Source organism: Rhinichthys klamathensis, unplaced genomic scaffold, assembly GCF_029890125.1.
Source record: "Rhinichthys klamathensis goyatoka isolate OS25496 unplaced genomic scaffold, OSU_Roscu_1.1 h1tg000422l_1, whole genome shotgun sequence".
Classification (NCBI taxonomy): Eukaryota; Metazoa; Chordata; class Actinopteri; order Cypriniformes; family Leuciscidae; genus Rhinichthys; species Rhinichthys klamathensis.
Window position 1 is genome coordinate 1080371 of NW_026606920.1, and position 22511 is coordinate 1102881.

Here is a 22511-nt window from a genome sequence, read left to right on the forward strand (position 1 = left end):
TGTTATAACCAATAGGCACTGAGTCAAAAGTGCTGCAAATTAAATATAAGTGGATTTGTGTCTCCTTTTTTCCCCAAGTTCCTTACGGTCATACGAAAACACAATATGTTTGCTTTGAATCCAACTAATTTTGTTGCACTGGGAGGGGGTCTCTGTTTACCTGCAGAGACGTTTTTGCTTTTTAGCGAGTTCCGGTACACCAGCCATGTCAACGAAACGAATGAATGAAATGAGCTTATCAATGCATATCTAAATTCAAGGTTTTGTAGAACTTCAAAAAAAGAAACAAAAAAGATGCTGCAGCCAACGAGCAGCCGGCGGGGGCTGGCTTAAAGGGTTGGTTCACCCAAAAATGAAAATTATGTCATTAATGACTCACCCTCATGTCGTTCCAAGCCCGTAAGACCTCCGTTTATCTTCGGAACACAGTTTAAGATATTTTAGATTACGGTATACTGTCCTTGTCCAGAAAGGAAATAAAGACATCATCAAAGTAGTCCATGTGACATCAGTGCCGATTTTTTTGAAGTATCGAAAATACATTTTGGTCCAAAAATAACAAAAACTACGACTTTATTCAGCATTGTATTGTCTTCCGGTTCTGTTGTCAATCCGCGTTCACGAGTCCACAGTGACGCTGCTGATGTAAGACGCTGCTGATGTGTAATCTGGTGCGCCCGAGCTTCGTTTACAGTCTGAGGGAGACGCACGCTGTATTCAAGCTATTCTAGCAGCGTCTTACGTCAGCAGCGTGTTGTTTTTGTTATGTTGTTTTAGTCGTAGTTTTTGTTATTTTTGGACCAAAATGTATTTTCGATGCTTCAAAAAATTCTAACTAACCCACTGATGTCACATGGACTACTTTGATGATGTCTTTATTTCCTTTCTGGACAAGGACAGTATACCGTACATACATTTTCAATGGAGGGACAGAAAGCTCTCGGACTAAATCTAAAATATCTTAAACTGTGTTCCGAAGATGAACGGAGGTCTTACGGGCTTGGAACGACATGAGGGTGAGTCATTAATGACATAATTTTCATTTTTGGGTGAACTAACCCTTTAAGGACGACTCAACCTCCACAGACAGTTCTTAATGTTTTATCAGGCAATAACTACTCAAGATTTTGCTTTAGTAGTATAATCTTCGGGACAATTAGGCCCGGATTCAGGATTTGGGACAACAGCTTAGATTTTGGGACTGTCCCGAATTTTTCGGGACGTCTGGTCACCCTAGTCAAGACAAAGACGGATAGTAGATCCTCCATGCTGTCTCATTAACTTACAACTCCAAATGGGCAGACTCCACAAAGAGCAAGTTAAAAAATATTTATGGATGGCACGCAAAAATAAATGTGAATATACTGGCCGCTATGAGGCCTGTGTCCAGAAGAGAAAGCATCATTACTAAAGAGATAATTTTGTCTAAAGCTTGATAAGCAAATAAATCAATCAAAATTTTCATTACAAACACAAACTTTGTTTCTCTAGTTCCTATAAAATTATTTAAACATCTAAAATGAATAAATTAATTAAGAACTAGAGTTCAGAATCATACAAAAAAGTGCTGCTGCCCAGCTTTATTTATATTTGGGCTGTTAATTTAACATATTAATCTACTACAATTAATTTAAAAAAAATTAAATTAATTATGCTTTCTGAGCTGAGCTCAACATAATTCCATTTTTTTTCTACCATTGGAGGAAGTACCATCAAAACATTTGTAATTTCTGCAGGCAACCCCAGCTGTTGTTTATGCAAGGATAGGCCTCAGATAACATGAAAAAGATAAATGGGAGAGTAGCCATAAAAACCTCAGTGTTCAAACACATATGGGACATCATTTCACATGTTTGAACTGATTCAGGCCACACTGAAAAAATAAATAAAGTCATTAATGTATTTCTGACAGAAAACGCTTTTATCTGTCTGGATTCCACAGCAGAATCTATAGTACCACACATGGGAAAAGAACTAACTCTTACGAGTAACTGAAACAACACACAGTGGTTTTTTGAGTAACAAGTTGAATGAGATGTCTTAAGAGAGGACTTCTCTCCTATAACTCTGAGCTAATAGTGTAACGCTGATCCGAAGAAGACGAAGATGATTAGGAAATAAATGGTTCTGTGAATTCCGGATGACCGTCAGAGGCAGTGCAAAGCACTGGTGGATAGCCTCAGAATTCTTTCTCGCGCATTCCGAGTGACTCTGGCGGTCATCCGGAATTCACAGAACCACAGTTACATTCGTAACTAGCGTTCTGTTGCATTCCTACTGACCGCCAGAGGCAGTGCAAAGCACTGGATGATGCATATCAACACAGTCATGAGGAATGCCACCCACCTGCAAACATCAAGGTTGCTCCAGAAGGATTGCAGAGCTAACATCATGGGAAGCAGCTACGTTAACCTCGTAGAACTGCGCGAAGGTACATGGAGAAGAACAGGTAGCAGCTTCGCAGACATCCTCCAAGGAACTCCCCGTAAAGCGGCCCTGTGACAAGTAACACCCATTGGTAAGGGTTGATGATATTTATTATACGCCACTACAATGTGGCAACAATGTGGTTATCGTCTCGACAATCCAGCGTGATAGTCTCTGTTTGGACAAAGGTGCACCCTTGCATACCTAACCATAACACACAAATAACTGATCCGTCTGTCTGAAAGAAGCGGTAGACTTAACATAGCACTTTAAAGCTCGTACAGGACACAGAAGATGAGACTTCCCCCCATCTGTATCTGAGTGATTGAAAGGCGGCTGAAAAGCAGCCAGATGAATAGTCTGATTCACAAATTGTGTGGTAAAAAAAACTTTGGGGAGAAAGGCTCGGAGAATGACCCCAGAATCCTCTGGTAACCAGCGTAAAGACAATTCACTCACTGACAAGGCATGAAGGTCACCAACACGTTTAGTGGAAGCAACGGCCAACAAAAAAGACACGTTTAAGGACAACCACTTAATATCCAGAACAGCCAACGCTCAAATGGTGGTGTACAAAGGGACTCTAGAACAAGCGGTAAGTCCCACACAGGAGTAGAACGAACAGGCTTTAAATGCCTCGATCCCTTCAGAAAACTACAAACAAGGTTATGAGATCCCAGGGAAGCACCAGCAACCGGGTCATGATAAGCAGGTATGGCAGCTACATGAACTTTTAAAGTGGAGGCCGCCCTGTTGTCATTAAATAGATGCTGCAAGAAACTCAATACTGTCGGCACAGTACAGTGAACTGAGTCAATTCCTTGATCCCCGCACCAAGAAGAAAATATCCGCCAACGAGCAGCATAAAGTTGTCATGTTTAAGGAGCCCTCGCGTTGCCGATAGTGTTCACTACTGCTGGTTTACAATCCATTAACTGTGATCTGGACCCAAGGGCCAAACCCAGATCTGAAGACGAGTTGGATCTGGTGGCCAAACACGGCTGTGCATCTGAGAAAGAAGGTCCCGTCTGATGGGAAACTGCCATGCTTCGCTTTGTAACAGACTCAGAAAGGGAGGCAACCATAGCCTGGCTGGCCATCGAGGTGCCACTAAAAGCACCCTGTGCTTATATAGGAATATACGGTGTAATGCTTCCCACAGAAGTGGAAATGGAGGGAACGCATACAACAGGCAACTCGACCACTCGTGGGCTAATGCATCCTGTCCCAAGGAGCTGGACGTCTGAGCTCTCGCAAACCACCAGCGGCAATGAGTGGTCATTTCCGATGCAAACAGGTCGACCTCTCCTCTGCCTTGCCAAACCGTTGCCAAATCAACTATACTACATCCGGGTGAAGTCTCCATTCGCCCGGGAGCAGCAGTTCCCTGGACAGAGCATCCGCCACTTGATCCTTCAGATGTTGAGCACCTAAACATGATGGGCATCAATCGTGTCCGTCGTCGGGAAGAAGCGTATTCGGACATGATTTGCAACTTGAAACGGAGATGAGAGAGCTATGATCCATGACTCTGTCAATAACACGTCCTCGGTTAGCACCGTAGGCACTTAAAACTGCAACAACACCCACTCAGCAGTTCGAAATAATCTTCGAATAGAACCGAAAATTCTATAACGTGAAACCTTCTCACAAGTAAAGTCAAGTCTGCCTTCGGTATTCAATAGCTAGCACAACAGCGAGTATGCAATGAATCTAAGATATGATAATATAAATATATATATATATTTATATAAAACAGATATAACGTTATAGGTTTGCGGTGAAATGCTACCTAAGTACGGTCGAAACCAGCCACCGCATAGTACCGTGAAGCACAGGGTATCGCCGACACAACAACAAATATAATCGTATGCACTCACGTAATGAATAAAAATAATCCAAGATATCTGTGCTGATGATAGTGTAGAGCACGCTGTCACAGCTTGGGAGGGCGAATCCTCGCAACTCGGGTAAGCTGCACTAGACAGCGTGAAAACAAATGACCAATCAAAAGTGAGAAAGCGAAAGAGGCTGGGCACAGAGTTGCTGTGGTTTATATCGGCCCTGTCCCAAATGGCACACTTCATGTGCACTTTCGGTCTTGTGGACTTACAATGGCTGCCGCGTGCGCGTGTCCGTTAAGTCCGTGAGACCGCAGTGTGTCCCATTTGTCATTTTTAGATCTCAGAAGGGTGCTCGCGAGCGCCCCCTCTGCGGTCGATTTGCGCCCTTGATGCGCACTTTTGCCGAGCCCACGCTGATGCGGACTCCACAGCAGACTTCTTCCCGACATTCAAAGCGGCGTTACGTCGCGAAAGTGCGGACTCAGAGGAAGACCGCGAGTGCTTAGGGTTCCATTTGGGACAGGGCAATCCTCTGACTTTGTTGTTATATTCTTCTCGATCTATCTAGCTGGCGCAGCGATTATCCACTAGTGCTTTGCACTGCCTCTGGCGGTCAGTAGGAATGAAACAGAACAGGATTTACTAAAGAACTCAGAATAGGCAGGCAATGAACAATCCACATGATGAAAACCAGTGTGCTATGCATAGAAAATGCAGGAAAATAAGTTATACAAACAGAGGAACAGAGATAATGAACTAAAAGATAAGCAGCAGTGATTTTTAATCAGTGTCCATAGAAACTAATGACTGGCTGGAAACTAAGACAAAGGAGAACATGTAACTGAAAAAACAAACTAAAAGTCCATGAAAATTAAACTAAGACGAAAACAGCGTCCAAACAGAACAGAACTGTGACAAATAGCAACTAATCACCAGGTTCCAAACAAGCTGATTAAAGCAGCATGTAATCTTCAGCCACTGTCTACCTGGTTAGGACACTGGGAATGTCAAGTCCCTAAGATAGAAATAGAATGTGCTGTAAATATGCTGCATTTCTGCTTTTCAATTTGATTATCTATGTAATTGCATGTTATATACACTGTCCTTTAAAGGGTCGGACCTATTATGTCCCTTTTCACAAGATGTAATATAAGTCTCTGGTGTCCCCAGAATGTGTATATGAAGTTTCAGCTCAAAATACCTCACATATTATTTATTATAGCTTGTCAAATTTGCCCTTATTTGGGTGAGAGCAAAAACACGCCGTCTTTGTGTGTGTCCTTTTAAAAGCAAATGAGCTGCTGCTCCCCGCCCCCATTCCAGAAGAGGGCGGAGCCTTCACAGCTCATGCCTTGGATACTCTGGCAACAACAAAACTGGAGAATGTTACGCAGCCAAAAAGTCAGAAATGGTCATTATCGGTGTTCAGCCATATATGTTTGAACCGCAGTCGGACACTGATGGAGAGACTCAGGATGAAGTTACAACTTTTTTAAACTGGACATTTCTAAATGGTTAGTGGATACATTTATGTAGTGGTTGTGGAGTTAAGTTGACTCAACTCATCAACTAGCATGTACCGTCATGTTAATCTAAAAATCTTTCAGAAACAACTTTTGTGCTAATCCAGCGTTTAACTGGCCCTCTTTTGTAAAGCAGTCGGGCGTAAAATTATTTGCGTAAATATATAACACTTTAATGAAATTCTGTGGTACATTTCCTTTATAAATGAAATTCAACCAGGGTGTCCTTAGTGGCTCAGATGCCGGGAGTCTATTGAGACTCTTATGTTCATTGGAACATCCAATAACAGAACATTTGTAATGTTTTTTGGCACAGCCATTGTATATCTCCAGCTGCTACACGGAGGAAACAGAAATAGTGGACTGTTGCAGCCCACTCAGTGCGGTATCTATGCTAATAGGCAGATTGTCACTAGTCATGGGCGGGGCTTCCCCCTACTCTTGCGTAATCTGGAACCGCTCATTTGGAGAGAATGTTTCACTGTTTTTTAATTCACTGTTTTGTCAGCATCTCCCTTCATGAGCACTGCAATAAAAAGTGGTTCAGAATCAGACTTTAAAATGTCTTTTTAAAACTGTTCAGTCCATTTGGCTTCCTCTAGTTGTTTTTAAATGCAAGAACGCATCCTGCGAAAAGCTCATAATGGGGAGCCCATTCAGTCACAACTTCACCTGAGGTGGCTCAGTGGCTTCATTAGCTATTCTCCATTTGCATGATCTCTGAATGAAGATCTATTAGCATCATTTCAGGATTAGCCATATGGTTAGTGGAGGCTAAGGAGACTGTAATGACATCAGCACATTGTCAGTGAGTGGAAGGGATGAGAAATGTGTGCATGCGAAAGTGCACGCAAAGGACTGCAGGGCAATCTCTCATGATTTTTTTCTACGATCAAATACAGCTCGATCGGCACAGTAGCATTTCCATACTGCATAATTCATTAACTAAATAAACAGTTTTTGTCGTTCTACCCAACAATTCCACCCACCCAAACATACAAAAACGGAGAAATAATTAAGAGTTTCTGATGGAAAGAGAATAGGCTTGTTGTTTAGGGTGGTGGTTCCAGCAGGTCAGGTGAGAGCTCAGGCCTCCTGTCATTGTGATTAATGAGCTAATGACACTTTAATTGGGTTGGGGCTCTGGAGAGAAGCACCAGAGGGATGCCACTTCTACGATAGGACAGACAGAGGAAGAGGAAGGGGATGAGGTATCTCACTATTTCCCTACAGCATTACATTAACCAAAATAACACATCAATTCCTGTTAAGGATAGTCAGAAGTTCCCCTGGCAAAGACATCAGCAAATTCACAACTAGCAGCAGCGAGTCACCTGTGCAAAACACAACTCCGTGAAAACACCTCCCTTACCCTTACAAGAAACAAAAACACTGTGTCTGCACTGAAAAAAAAGCTAAATGAATCGGGTTTATTCAAATAAAAAATGTAAATAATCAAATATAAATACACCGCAGTTCAAAAGTTTGGTTTTGGTAAGATTTTTTTTTTTTTTTTTTTTTTTTAAGAGGCCTCTTTAAAGACTTTGTATTTTAAAATATTATTCATTCCTGTGATGGTGAAACTGAATTTTCAGCATTATTACTCCAGTGTTCAGTGTCACATGATCCTTCAGAAATCATAATAATATGCTGATTTGTTGCTCAAGAAGCAGTTGTTTTTATTATCAATGTTGAAAACGGTTGTGTTGTTTAACATTTTTGAGGAAACCACCTTTCATAGGTTTCTTTGATGAATAGAAAGTTCAAAAGAACAGCATTTATTTGAAATTGAAATATTTTGCAACATTATAATGTAAATCTTTACTATCCCTTTTGATTAATTTAATGCATCTTTGCTGAATAAAAGTATTACTTTTAAAGAAAAAAATCTGATATCCAAGACTTGTGATAAAAATGTAATTGAAAAAAACTAAACTACTACTATGAAAAACACTTTTTAAAATAATATTTAGATATATAATGGGTGTATGAACTTCAATTAAATGAAATCTACTCCTAAATAGTGATAATACTGATTATGTCAACAGGACACTGGTCTAAACAGAGACAAATGACTAAGCATCTCTGAACACACACTCACATGAGTGCTAATGGCTGCTCAGTTGAGGAGATATAGATCTTTCTGTCATGGGGCATCCAGATAACTCAGCTGAAAATGGAAGGACACCTCGCGGCATGTGCCATGTGACCTTTGGCATGACCTCATTCCCTCTGTGCTCTGTTGTAATGCCCTTCAAATGGGAATACGGGGCAAGTGTCTGTTCAGCCAGCCGTGTGCAGCGGTCTATATGACTCTGACAAGGATGCTACATTAATCCCAGGTATGAGATATTCCAGTGGAACAATTATAAAAGAATAAGCGAATGAACCTGCATATCGTCGCTGTCCGATGACACATATTATGCATTATCTACTTTTTCTCTCTCTCTTTTTTTTTTACATTGCTTTGGAGAATTCCCTGAGACCACAGTTTAAATTCTCGCTAACACTGCCTGAAGCATTTATATATAATGCATTAATTATGCCTTGTAATGCACCTTATAATGCCTTGTATGGTTTCATGAATAATTGTAACCACAGTTATAATACATTGTAATACTACCTCATAACAAACCTTATGAAAGTATAATGCATTAAAACACATGGCAAACGGCCAATTTCAGATGTAACAAGGAATCTGTAAATATTATAATGAATTTTAACGTTGGCTACAATTATTTATGAAAAGATTTAATGCATTATATTATGAATGCCATTATAATGCATTATACAGAAAGGCTTTAAGTGTTACCAAAATCCTAAATATTCACTGCTATGCACATGTATTCCATAAAGCTGTTTCTACTGCCACCAACTGGATAGAAAAAAACTGGTAAACCACTGCAACGTCTACTTCATCATATAGGGGCAGTGAAGGTGAAATAATAAAGCCCTGATATGTAGTGATAGGCCTATATATATATCAGTCAGACCAATTTATATCTGTATGGGATAATCTGGGTTTGTTTCTGTGTTGGGGGGGGGGGGTTACGTGTTTTAATTCTGTGTCCTAGGCTGTGTCCGAAATCATCCCCTACACACACGTTCACTATTACCTATATTAGTCCACTAATATAGTTCACTTGAGGGAGTGAATGAAAACGAGTGAGTGAATTCGGACACTGAGTGCGCCAGAAGTGTGTGCTTTCTGTTTAATAATTATTTGAAACTTATCAAACTGGCAGCTCCAGTAGTAAGATAAACAGATTTATCTTGAACTCTGTCACAGTGCATTATGGGTATTCTCTAGCGGTTGAGCGTACATCGGATGTACATTCGCATTTTTAAATATATAAAAATGAAATAAGCAGTTATAAGCAGTTATTTTAGATCATACTAATACTTCACAATATTATGGTTTTACTGTATTTTTGATTATATAAAATGCAGTCTTGATGAGCATAAGTGTTTTCTTTCAAAAACATTATAGAATCTTACCGACCCCAAACTTTTAAACGGTAGTGTAGACAACAGCCATTGAAAACCCCCAAATATCAGTAAAACAATACTCAGAACAGAAGTTCATACCACAGAGAATTGTTGTGCTCTACATCTGATATTTTCAGGATTAAAGATCATTATTTAACATTCCTGCAAATTCCCTATTTTGTCATTGAGCAGTTTTAAAACATCGCATTCTCAATGATTCTCAATAAAACACATTCTTAATAAGTCACAAGACTTTTTGCTCACAATAGACTTCCACCCTGCAACCGTATGAGTGAAAAACCTCACCTGAGTGACCTTCTCTGTCACATTATGGGTCCGGTCTATTAGTTTGCAGGGGGCGATGATGTCAATCTCACTGGGCGGAACAGCAATTAAGGGGTCCGGCTTCATATCTAAGTTGTGTGATATTTGAGGACCCCGAACTGAGGTCCGGAGCCGAATGAGATCTGAGTCAGAAGTAGCATTCTGTAAGCTGGCTTTGCGGTGCATGGCGCCTAGAAGAAAAAAATGAACAAAGGTCTAATTAATCTCATCATCTAATGTTGCACATATTTGTTTTAAATTATTACATGGCTCTCTGGAATACTAGTATAATGGCTGTTATACTGTTTATTGGACAGTACATGGCAACATGTCGGTGCTACTATCTTATATCACTCCATGGTCTTTGGCTAATTGGCCAATTGGTTCTATCATCACCTGTGCTACTAGGTCTGACGGGCAGCTTCCTGTCCCAGTTGAAGTCAGTGGTGGAGGGTGAGGGCCGCATGCCGCACAGGCTCTCACAGGAGCGGCTGTGGGCCATACTGCAGCTGGACGGACAGGCCTCTGAGGTGAGGTTGTGCAGACGCGGGGAGGACTGGGAGAAGCCCTGAGGCAGGGGAGGGGATGGCCGTGGCTCACTTTCAGGCTCATTTTGAGCATTATCTTCCCACAACAGCTGAGATCCCCCGAGTGCAGAGCGTTCAGGCAGGGAGAGCAGTTTGTCCAGGGCTACAGACTCATGGCCCATATGGGGCATCGGCTGCATGTAGCCTTTTTCAGAATCTTCATGCAGAGACTGTTTACTGCCACTCAGGGAGCGTAGCAGGGGCAAAGGCAACCTGAGTCTGTGTCTTCTTGCTGAGGACATAGGAAATTAAGTATTTTATCAGATCATCATTGCATTGCATAATTCAAACAATAATGGTAGCTCATGAATTGGGGTCCCATACATGCTATAGCTATGCTGTAACCATCCTGCAGTCTAAATACATCTTCATTGATGGCCATTTAAAAAATAGGTGTGTTGTGTTTTGCAAGCAGCATATAAATATGACATTATATTAGATATAGATGTTTTGCCAGCAAAAACATGAAATAATAATTCAAATAGATTATGACAATAGTCTAACAAATCTACCAATAAATACCATCATTTGGTGGGTCTCTAAAGAAAAGCATTCAACAATGCCATGACGCAACAGGAAACAACAGTGTTCACAGGACAAGTAACTTATTGTTTACATAAATTACTCAACATTTTCAGTAAGAGATAGACAGACTACAGAAGCTTGTTTCTGCCACAGAATAAAAAATAAAAAAGGTAATTGCGACTTTGTACAATTTATTGCAGTTTACATCTCGCAACTCTGACTTTATAACATGCAATTGCAAGTTTATATCTCACAATTCTGAGAAAAAAGTGAGAAAAATTGTCGCAATTATCTTGTAAAATGTTTTATTACATGGCACAAACAAGCTTCCATGACTGACAGACAGACAGGCAGACAGACAGACAGACAGACAGACAGACAGACAGACAGACAGACAGACAGACAGACATGTAAAAGTAAAGAAACAATTTCATTGATCATTAAAAAAAAGATGATCGTCTCGAATTTAAACTTACAATCCTTTAAGTACAAGGAACTACTACTAAAGTGCATCACTTAATTGTACAATACAAAATATTCCTGAACATAATTGTCACACATTCTTTACAAACGTGAGGAAGCAACACCAAATCTAAAATTCAAATACAATATAATGTAATGAATTAAATCTGTCAGTCCGATCTGAGTACCTTTAGAGAGCCAGGGGATGGTGTGTTTGTGGTTGATGTCTCTGGCCGGTGAGCTGTCGATGGGTCTGTCCGGCTGACCTGCCAGCTCAAAGTTCAGGATGAACATGATGACTAAACCTTCCTCATTCTTAACTGGAACCACATCCACAAGGCACGGCAAACACACACCTGCGTTGAGAGGGGGAAATCTGAACATTTGCAATAATGGCCAGTTGGCCACACATTCAGAGACTAAAAAATTCTGGGGTCACTTGACATCAGTACAGAAAAAACTCTTCATTATGTTTCTGTCACCACTAGAGGGCAGCGTACAACAATAGATTCCAAACACAGTTGATTCAGACAGATGACAAGTATTTAAGTGGATTTATTATTTTTCACAACCCTTTTACCACAACAGCTATCACAATCTATGAGTGCGTAGAAGGTCTGTGTTAAGGTCTGTGATAACCAGCTTGGCACATGTCCTGAGCCCTGACTGTTCACTGTGGCAACTGATAGTCATCCCTCATTGGCACTGTGGTTCCTGCTCTTTCATACTGCCAAACCAATCAGCCCCTCTCTGTGCCAGTCTGATGGGCCAGCATTGATAGCCAGGAGTGGTTCACAACAGAGATGAACTCAAGGGCAGGCAGGACGACAATGGAACTGGGAACATGGTGCCATCTCTCGGGGATTAAAAAGTGAAACACTTCTCTTTTCCTCTGTAAATCATTTAATTCATACCACCAGCATCTGCTACTGTAAAACACAGTCACAGAGAGCATAATCATCTGCTGCTTAACACCGGCATCTTCTGCGTCATAATCTTCACAGTGTATAAGATACCAGACCAATACAGGTAAGAACAAATGCTAATGTGTTATTATACAGGTTAAGTGCTCCATAAATACATTTTATATCAAAATGTCGCAAGATACAACATTGCAAGTGAAACAAAAAAGGGTGTGACCAGGTCAATGTGTCTAATTTGCAAGTTCAAGCCTTTTAAGAGATGCTCACACACATTCTCAATATTAACTCGTGCTTTAATTTGCAAATGTCAAGGTATGTCTGGAAAAAAAAGACAAGCTTTCATTTGCAAACCTTACAAACTAAATCGGATTTTGACTTTTTCAGTACCAAGGACAGAGGCGAGGGAGGTTAATGCCACCAGAGGAAATTGTATTGTTTTCATAAGAACATAAGCACCGTAGAAAACTGAAATTAATAATGGGATTTAGTGGCTCTAAAGCCTGACACACGCCCTCATCTTTCTCCTCCTCTCCACCACATCCTCTTGTCTGTCATGAGGATTCAGTTTTAGATGCAATGTATAATTTTCATCCTGTGCTTTCAACTAGATATTCCAGAAAACCAGCCATTATAATGAGAAAACCACATGGCCTTTTGGAAGTGGTGGTTATAGAGAGAAAAAACTAATTGATCAGTTTAAAATGCTTTTTGTGGCCTTGGTCTATCACCAAGGTTCATCATTTGCAGATTAACAAGGCATTTAGTGTCCTGATAATGTTGATATGTTGTTTTTTGTTTGTTGTTTTCAGTGTTTTACATTCCACGTAGAGGAGGCCTACATAGAATCTGTCACAGCCTTTAGTGAACCAACATATGACTCACTTGCTGAACTACAGGTTCCATGTCAATGAATCATTACTTTGTTTGTCATTTTGCTGCGTCACCAAGAAAGCAAAAATATATTCTATCTTTACCTGTATACATTACATCTGTCACATCTATGCAGAAAGCACTATCAAATTAGCTAGGAAACTTAATAAACAAATACACATTGGCCAAGGGATTTATGCAACTTCATGAACGAGTTGCATATAAATTCTGCAGAAATTTGCAGTGATAGATCTCATGCAGCTTTTCTACTTGCATGTTGGACAAGTATTTTTTATTTGGAATACCTGCTGCAATAAAGAAAGCGAGAGGTATCAGGCTGCTCTGTATTGCCATGTGTCCTTGTGCTTCCTTAACCTCTCGATTTACTCGTAGGATTTGAATATCATAATAAAACAAATTGCATGCAAATTTAGATAATAGCCTGAGGTTTGAGTTAAACTGCTGCCGTATTCATGACTCCTTTCAGAAAAACAGCAACTACAAGCCAGCCAAAGTTCATGTTACACTGGTAGCTCTGAAAATACCTCGGAATTTGACATGTGAAACAAATTTTGAACCGTTGGCACATCAAAGCAAACACAACGTAGTCAACAAAGTGCCAAACAAAAGCTTTAAATACAATGCTCTAAAACAAAAATGATAAAAATATATATTTTTAATTTAAATAGTTTATATATATAGATATATAAAATAACTAAACTGTACACAAGATAAAAACAGAATTAGAATACAGGATGATATTGCAACATATACAATATAATATTTAATCATTTTCACTTAAAGCATTCAGAAAGTTTGACTCAAACTTTGATACTATGGTTATATCAACTGCAAGATCAGGTTAGCAACATGCAAACAAAAAAAACGTCAATAAAGTCTATCAGCATCTTTTAAGTAAGAAACTCCAAACTCAGCTGAACGCTGAAGAGGGCTTTCTGATAGACTCTCCTATGCGAGTTCAGGAATGAAGAATGGACATTTAAATAATTAACTCCTAGAGATGGTTTCAGTTATTACTCTGTCTAATTATAGCAGAGGAGGCCATTACCAGAATATGAAGACAGATGAGTAGGGTCATCCTCTGCTTATGCACTGAACAGAGGTTTTCCATTGGACCTCTCCTTGTTACACTCAAAAATGGGCCATGTTTTAGAATGTTTGGATTATTCAGCAGTTCTGCCTTGTTATAATAAATATTGTTGTTACTGCTCATGTTATAATATTTAGATTATTTTATCTTTTATAAAGCGATGTTTCACATTTCACACCTGCACACTAGGATTTAACACATTTGCACATTTGACATAAACCATGTCCGCTGCACAACATACAACACTAGGCCTAAATTAAGTAACTATTTATAATGCTTAAGACTTTAAACTCATCATCGATTTCCATTTTCTCTGCAATTCTTTGACATCTGTATTGCAAACCCCTCCACATTTCTGTTGTTGTTGTTTTTGGTGTATGCCTACGAACGCAACGTCATGGCCATAGAAACCAATGCAGATATTCCGGAAAACTGAAAACTGAAAATCTGATCTGAACAGTTGCGATACACCGTGTGAAGAGTCAATAATTTCGATCAGATTCCAATCGGATACACAAATATTCAGATTTGGACAGACAGTGATCATAACCTGACAAGCTCCAAAAAGGATAAAAAGCATAATAAAAAAAGTGGTCCATATGACTTATGCAACACTTTATTTCAGAATGTTCTGAAGTCATATAATAATTTGTGTGTGTGTGTGTGTGTGTGTGAAGAACAGATGAAAATGTTGCCCTTGCTTGACATACTGTCATGGTGCTCACCATTAGGTTTTATTAAGAAAAAGCAACTTGGTTATTCTATAAATAACTCATCATGAAGGGCATGCAACAAATAAATGTTGTTTGGTGTTCATTTTGGTGAAGTATTCCTTGAAGTGAAAAGAATAATACCATTATTTTTTATCAAATATAAAGCTCAAACTAATGAGGTTCTGTTATCTCATTAAGGTAAAGAAAAAAATGTAAGCAAAGTTTGAAATGGGGAGTTCCTGTTAAAAGTCGTCCCCAGATCATTTACTGCAAGAGCACAAACTGCCCCAGGGGTCATTATTAAGTGATAATCTGCTATGCTTTATACAATTCACAATCATTTTCTGCATAGTTAAACCTCATAGGGCCAACAGACTTTAAAAAGGGATGGGCATTCACTAATTGAGTCGACTTTGGAATTGCTCTTTTGTGTTGAAGGATTACTTGTGCAACCACCATTAGTTCCACGCTCATGCTTTCAACGTCCTTCCCAAGAACTGTCTTCAGAGGCAAGGATCTTTGTGGCAACAAGAGTGCCTTTACGGGAAAACGGGCATTTGTGCACTGGGTAAAATAACGAGAAGGCAGTATTTGTTGAGGTTCATGAAACAAAACTGTTATTTATGCTGATTAAACTAGTTTTATCATTAGAAGGTTTTGAATATTTCCCCATGGCCTTTCTGTGTATTGCAGCTTTTCGCTGAACCATCATTATCCTTCAAAGTTCCCTTGGAGGAGCTTTTCGTGTGTCCTTCCAGCAGGTAATTTGTGTAGAAACTTCCAGTAGTCCTCTCCAGACTGTAGGACGTTATTACTGACCATGACACCTTCATTACCCCGCATTAGTTTTCAGTAATAAATGATCCTCTGGACTATAGCCATCTACACATTTATAACACATCCACATCTTCTTGTATTTATGCTTTAGAGTAACTAAAAAATCTTAGTGCAAAGTCCTTCTTCTGATTAATTCTCAACCATTTTTAAGGTTGTTTTGGGACTCGCACACAAAACTGCATCATCATTTAAATTTAAAGGGATAGTTCACCCAAAAAATTTAAATTAAGTCATTAATTACTCACCCTCATGTTGTTCCAACCCCGTAAGACCTTCGTTAATCTTCGGAACACAAATGAAGATATTTTTGATTAAATCTGAGAGCTGGATCACTCCTCCATAGGCTTCTTAAGGGATAGAAACTTGACGGCCCAGAAAGTCATTGAAGAAAATGTTTAAATAGTCCAAGTGACTACAGTGGCTCAAATATAAGTTTATCAAGCGACGAGAATACTTTGTGCGGAAAAACAAACAAAAATAACGACTTTATTCGACCAATCCTTTTCTTCCTTGTGGGCCTGAGACGAGAGTTCAAGCGATTTCCACGACGCATGCGCGAGAACTGAACAAGAAGTAGTAGAAGAAGAACGTCCTCTTCTCAGTTCTCGCGCATGCGTCGTGGAAATCGCTTGAACTCTCGTCTCTTTTTTCCGCACAAAAAGTATTCTCGTCGCTTGATAAACTTATAGTTGAGCCACTGTAGTCACTTGGACTATTTAAACATTTTCTTCAATGACTTTCTGGGCTGTCAAGTTTCTATCCCTTAAGAAGCCTATGGAGGAGTGATCCAGCTCTCAGATTTAATCAAAAATATCTTCATTTGTGTTCCGAAGATGAACGAAGGTCTTACGGGGTTGGAACAACATGAGGGTGAGTAATTAATGACTTAATTTTAATTTTTGACAGTTAAGACGTCGTTATACTATAAAAATATCCTGCAAGTTTCAAAATTTCCTTGATATTCTAATAGCTTTCGACAGGATCTAAAAAGTGTGGAATTATGATGTAATAGTGCAGCGAAAGACCGCCTTTGCAGAAGAAGATCAACACCCACATCTGAGTCACTGCGTCTTTGGCCCCGCCCACTGGCGCATCAGTGAATAGTGACATGAGAACTAGAAAAGATCGACACTTGCTTTTGTGCATTCGATTTATAACTCGAATTAAAACTTTTGAATTACTTTGAATTACAGTTATATTGTGTAAATAATATTTGTAAATAGTCAATTTAGGGGAAGTGGGGAGTGTGATGCCATTTCTTTTGCATACAGTATATGTTTATTATATGTTTTAGATTAAGGAGTTAGGGAAGTTGCGTTGTATTTTTCTTTTGATGTGAATTATTTTTTTATTTTTTTTGAGAATTTTGAGGGTACTAAACTAGTTATTTTTGTTGATTATTTTGGCCATGTCCACTCCTGAATTTAACCCCTTTGTTTCTGGTTTTCACTATATTTTTGTTAATACATTTATATTTGTTTGAACATTATCTTTGTGAGTGAGCGCACATTCATTTATGTTGCAGCTGGCTCTAAACGGTCGTAACAGATTATTCAAGTTCCTACAGATTTTCTTTGTCTCAAAATTGTTCAATATTGTTTATGCATCAGTAAATCAAGCCAGTGAATAAACGATTAACTTAACATTGTTTCTCTTAGTAACGTGAAAATAATCTGTTATTTAAATTGTGATTAAATTATATGCAGAAAGCGATCAAAGAATGCTCCCTTTACAATCATCTAAGATGTCAATAACACAGTTTATCTGGACTCCCCTTATCAATGACACTGTTACACTTCACAATGAAGCTCTTACTGTATTTACATATTTATGGTGAAAACATTTGTGAGAGTGCAGAAATAGCGTTGCAATGATGAGATCACTGCATTCACACGATCAACAGACTGTCATCGGCTCAATGCTCATCGCTGAAACCTTTTATGTGATGGGAATAGATCTAAATGTAATGCTATAAACAACACTTTTCACGATTCGTTAATCTCGACAGCTGTCATGGTAAAAACTTGAGTAAAGTGTCATAGTAAAGTATTTGAGAGGGTTCCACATTATTCTACTTATTTCATATGCAAAGATGTTAGCCAATCACAGCAGTGGCCGTTTACACTGAAGTCTCACAGCATACACGTCCCTTCAAACAGAGCGTTCAGAGGGCTAAAATCAGAGGGTTAAAATCAGGGTAGAAAATAGCCATTTATTTATAAATTGTGACAATTTTTGTTGTAAAAATGAAATCCTATTCCTAACCCACTTACAGCCACTGAGTTAGAAGCACTGAAATGAAAATTAAGCAATTTAATCATCTGTGGAACAGGCAGGACTCGAAAAACTCCAGCCAATCATTTTCAAGACCACCTAGAATCATTGGACTTTAAGTGTGTCAATCAAATGGTCGTACCATACCCCCCTCCCCCATCCACCTCGCTCGCGTGTCCCCGTCGTGCGCATACTCAAAGCTCGTGACCCAGTCACAGTAAGTGCAAGTCGCCCCGGTACAGAGAGAGAGAGAGTGAGATTGCGCGTCCATCTTCTTCGAATGGGTGGAGTCAGGGCCAGCGTTGGAGGAAAGAAGGTAGGACCTTTGATTTGTGTATTTTCAAAATCTGTCGGCCGTTTTACAAATCCCATACCCTATACTTTTAAGTTTATCAAGTGACGAGAATACTTTTTGTGCGCAAAAAAAACTAAAATAATGACTTTATTCAACCATCTCTTCTCTTCCATGTCATTCTCCTAAGCTATTGATGTAGTGTAACTGACAGAATTTTCATTTTTGGGTGAACTAATCCTTTAAACCTTCAAACATGGCATCTGAAGCCTAAGAATAGTTTATATTTATATGGCTATTGATTTCAATAGGAATACTGAACATGACGTCCAATCTTGGTAGGTGCAGGGTGACGGATTTTACATACAGGTTTATATACTGTACCACAGACCCCCATAAAAGTCTGAACATTAGCATGATTGTACACATATATATCCTAGTTTACTGTTACCAATGACATACTGTAATGAGATTTAGACAACAATGTCAGAAAACGGAGAGGTCTCATATTTCGGAACGACTAAATGTAGCCTGAGCACACCTGAGAAATTTAGGGTGGTTAGGTTACACAGGGTCACACTGGGAAGTATTTCTAACATCCAGATCAGTGGAAAAATACCCTGTGCTGGGACATTCTAAACCTTAGGATGGATGAGTATGTTTATCAGCTCAGTTAAGATTTTAGCATATTCTCTAAATAAATAGTCATATAGGAGCATTTCTGGAGCTCATGGATGTTGTAATGTTGCTAACTTGTTAGTATCGTAGACTTAAATCCCCACTGCATTGCCCTCTGTCCTGAGCACCATAGAGGACACAATGTTGTGATGCCCTTATGCAACCAGTTGGATATAGCACTGGGAATTGATCTGGATAGTGAGAGAAATTGTCCTTTGCAATTATGTCTTCTATGTCTATTGTTCCTATTCTCAAACTCCCAGCTGTCCTGGACATCAATACATCATCCAGAAATGATGTCTTTAAATAGGAGAGGACAGAAATAGAAATAATTAGAATAGCACTTTCAGTAAGTTGAGCATCCACAATAAAGGATGCTATACTCAAAGATCAATTTTCATGGGACACCTCAAATGTCACATAAGGATTCAACAAAATTAAATAATGTAATGTTCAGGGAATGTGTAGTAGTGGGTCCAACGAAACACTGAATGCAGGTTGCAATTCATAGACAAAACTATGAAACTAAATGAATGCAAGTGCATACATTTGCTTTCTTATCAAGTTGAGGTCAAAGGAACTTGTTATTGCCTGTTGTCATAGCTTACAAGGCCTACTATATTCCAGCCATTTTTTGTTGCCATTTTTAAGTGTCACTGTAATGACTTCTACAAAATTAATGTTTAAATATGCAGATTAAAGAAACACCCCCCACATAAACGTACCATCTTTTCTGTATAGGCAGATCTCCACTTTCCTTTCTTCAGAGCCCAGTAAGGCTTTGGCCATCTGGGCCATCGCTGGTCGTCCAGTACGCGGTCCATACAGAAAACTGCACGTACACGGCTTTTGCATGACCTCTGCACGTGTGTAGCCGCACATGCCGCAAAAGCCATCATTGCAGAAGATTATGGCACAGTTTTCAACTCGAGCATTGGCGATGATGAATTTGCGATCTGTTGAGGGACAATAAAAAAGAGAGATGCAAGAGATTCATTAATCACATCCATGTAGAACCAAAAAACAAAACAAAACAAAAAAATTCTGGATGAAAGGATCTCTGTTTAAACTTGACTTGCTGAAAGAGTGATATACAATATGACCTTTTGTGAGAGAAAATTCTAAAAAGTTAACGTTTCAAAATGTTAAACATTTAACAATACAGCTATTCTGACACTTTTAAAAATAGTAATAATCTACAAATCCTAATAACAATCATTTAAAAAATCCTCGTCGTCAATCATCATCATTCAGTGCACATTTGACAATAAATAAATAAACAAACATGTCTTCACTTACTCTGCACCTCGAATTTGCGAATGATGGTGTCCAGAAAGGTGTTCTGGGGCGCAACGTGTCCCCGTCGAACAGGCATGATGTCCTATTTCAGTGGGGCCAAAAAGTTCTGCAAGTTCCTCTTCAGCTTGTGCTTATCTTAATAAGCGCGATATATCGACTCTACCGCCAGGTCTCATAAATGCACACACGCTTTTCGTGAACACCTCATCGACGTAAAAGCAACACGAGCGCGCGCCTCTTTGAAAGTCTCACAGTAATTACGCATTGAATCTGTCAGTGCGCGAGTCCTCGCGCTCAGTAAATCATCTGTCTGTCCAATTACCTCACGTCACCTGCTTCCTTTTTTGCAAATTGATGCAAATCAACTTTCTGTCCCAGTTTCTCAATCACTTGCTCCTACACGCTGAGAAACAGTCCGTCTGTTTAGGAGCGCTTACAAACTAAATTGACTAGTAGTAGACTGATAGTGAATATGGAGACTGGAGAGGCAAGTGAGATGATGGATGGGGAGGGGGAAGGAGTCAAGGGTGTGGAGGACCGCATGATTCACTCATCCTGATGTTACCTTTCAGTGTGCCAATGTTCAGCGAGCACAAATCCGAGTGTCATTCCGCGATTGTAACTTAGACCAGAGCAAACTATAATACTCACAGTAGTAGTAGAATAGCCAAGAAAATGTTTTAGTACTGTATTTGGCTAACATGGATACAGTGACCTCTAGATGATTTTCATTTATTTGCAAATGACCTTTAAAGTATGTATAAATTCAACATAAAGATGCGATAATATGCTTGATATGCTCTATACTATAGGCTTGTTTGTTTGGAACCGGTGTTTTAACTCGGGGTACGCAGACCCATGGGGATCCAAGGAGGAACTATAGATAAAAAAAAGTTTTATAAATGTACAAATGTGGATATAGAAAATGTGAATTTTAAAAGACACAACAGGCAGCTTGTAAATACATTATTGTAAAAATTCTTGGAGACTTAAAATACATTGATTTTGACATTATTGTCTTCACTTGTAAATTAAATGAACACTTTTTAGCATATTAACAATACTAGTATGAATATTCAAATATCCATATTATCTATTAGCATATTAACAACAAAAATGAACCATCATTCTTTGCTTTTGTTATTATTAAGAGTGATTAGATAGGCTAGCGTAAAATATATCATTTTAATAGGTTTAGGGCAGGTTGTCTGACAATCTGGTTGGGGGTTCCTGCCATGTTTGGTTTTGGTCTCACGTTTAAGTTTCGTGTTTTTTATTTTGTATTGCTACATTCATTTTTAAGTGTTTCCATTGCCCTCATTTAATCATGTAATGTTCTTCCCTTGTCTAATGTGTCATGTTCTGATTGGTTGTTTTGGTCATGTGTTTCATGGCAGCGTTCACACTTACGTCATAAAAGGGCTGGTTCAGAATTTTGGACATCGGGCCTCATTTCCAAGTTAGCCTTAGTGTTATTTATCAGTGGAGACAGTTTTCAAAAAATTTCATCCAGTCGTTCCAGTGGCATAGTTCGCCGGTGCTAGGCTAGCGCGAGTCAGTATACAAAAACGAGCCAATGGCAAAGAAATGCCATGGGTCTGCGGAATTTGCATAGCGTAACTCCGCCTCACCTCGTGGGTATTTAGGGAGAACGCTGGCAGCAAATAGGCATGTTTCTTCGCTGAGGAGCCAAGACTGAGCTCAGGCGATCCCCGCGGTACAGCGGAAGTGGCAGGAAGACAGAACGTCTCCGTTCCCTACTCAGGGAACGAGGGTTACATCCGTAACCGAGACGTTCCCTTTCGTTGTCACTCCGAGTTCCGTCGGATGACGACGAATGGGGATACCAGTCTAATCACGCCACCTTCTCAGCTGTCTTCCAGTGCCCTGCGTAAATCTGAGATCCCTGTCGTGAGACTAGCACGGACGAAGGACTCCTATTTAGCACAGGAATACCAAGGTACACCGGGGAGCATATCCCAGATTTTAGGGGAATAGGCAATTACTGCCAACCCAGAGGGGGGGACTTAGTGAATACACATATGACCCGGAGGGATGCATATGGAGAACACTGGGGTGTCCAGCCGCAGGTGGAATATTTCAACCCCAGGGGTGGCAAGGTGGCTTGCCGAGGGAAAGACACATGCTCAAAGAGGCTTACAGTGGAAATACACATTACTCAGAGGAGGAACCATGCACACGGAGGCACCTAGCCGACGCACAGGCAATAGACACTGGCGCCAGCGTCAACAGTGCTGGAAGAACTCAGGGCTTCAGAGAGGAAGGCTCACCTGAGGAAATATCGCACGTATCCAGTCCGTGGAGTGGAATGG

The 22511-nt window shown here is 39.6% G+C and overlaps 1 protein-coding gene across 2 annotated transcripts in view; it reads right to left on the reverse strand.

Moving 5' to 3' along the window:
- The window catches only part of kcnh2a (potassium voltage-gated channel, subfamily H (eag-related), member 2a), a 40293-nt gene extending 19830 nt beyond the window's left edge, over nucleotides 1-20463 (reverse strand). For both annotated transcript variants that reach the window (XM_056235451.1, XM_056235450.1), the window contains exons 1-5: nucleotides 20179-20463; nucleotides 19605-19835; nucleotides 11370-11537; nucleotides 10004-10426; nucleotides 9590-9798 (exon numbers count right to left, since the gene is read on the reverse strand). In XM_056235451.1, the coding sequence (XP_056091426.1) occupies nucleotides 9590-9798; nucleotides 10004-10426; nucleotides 11370-11537; nucleotides 19605-19835; nucleotides 20179-20254 (1107 nt within the window). In that variant the 5' untranslated portion in view covers nucleotides 20255-20463. The remainder of the gene's footprint in view (nucleotides 1-9589; nucleotides 9799-10003; nucleotides 10427-11369; nucleotides 11538-19604; nucleotides 19836-20178) is intronic.
- Between the last annotated feature and the right edge of the window lie 2048 nt (nucleotides 20464-22511).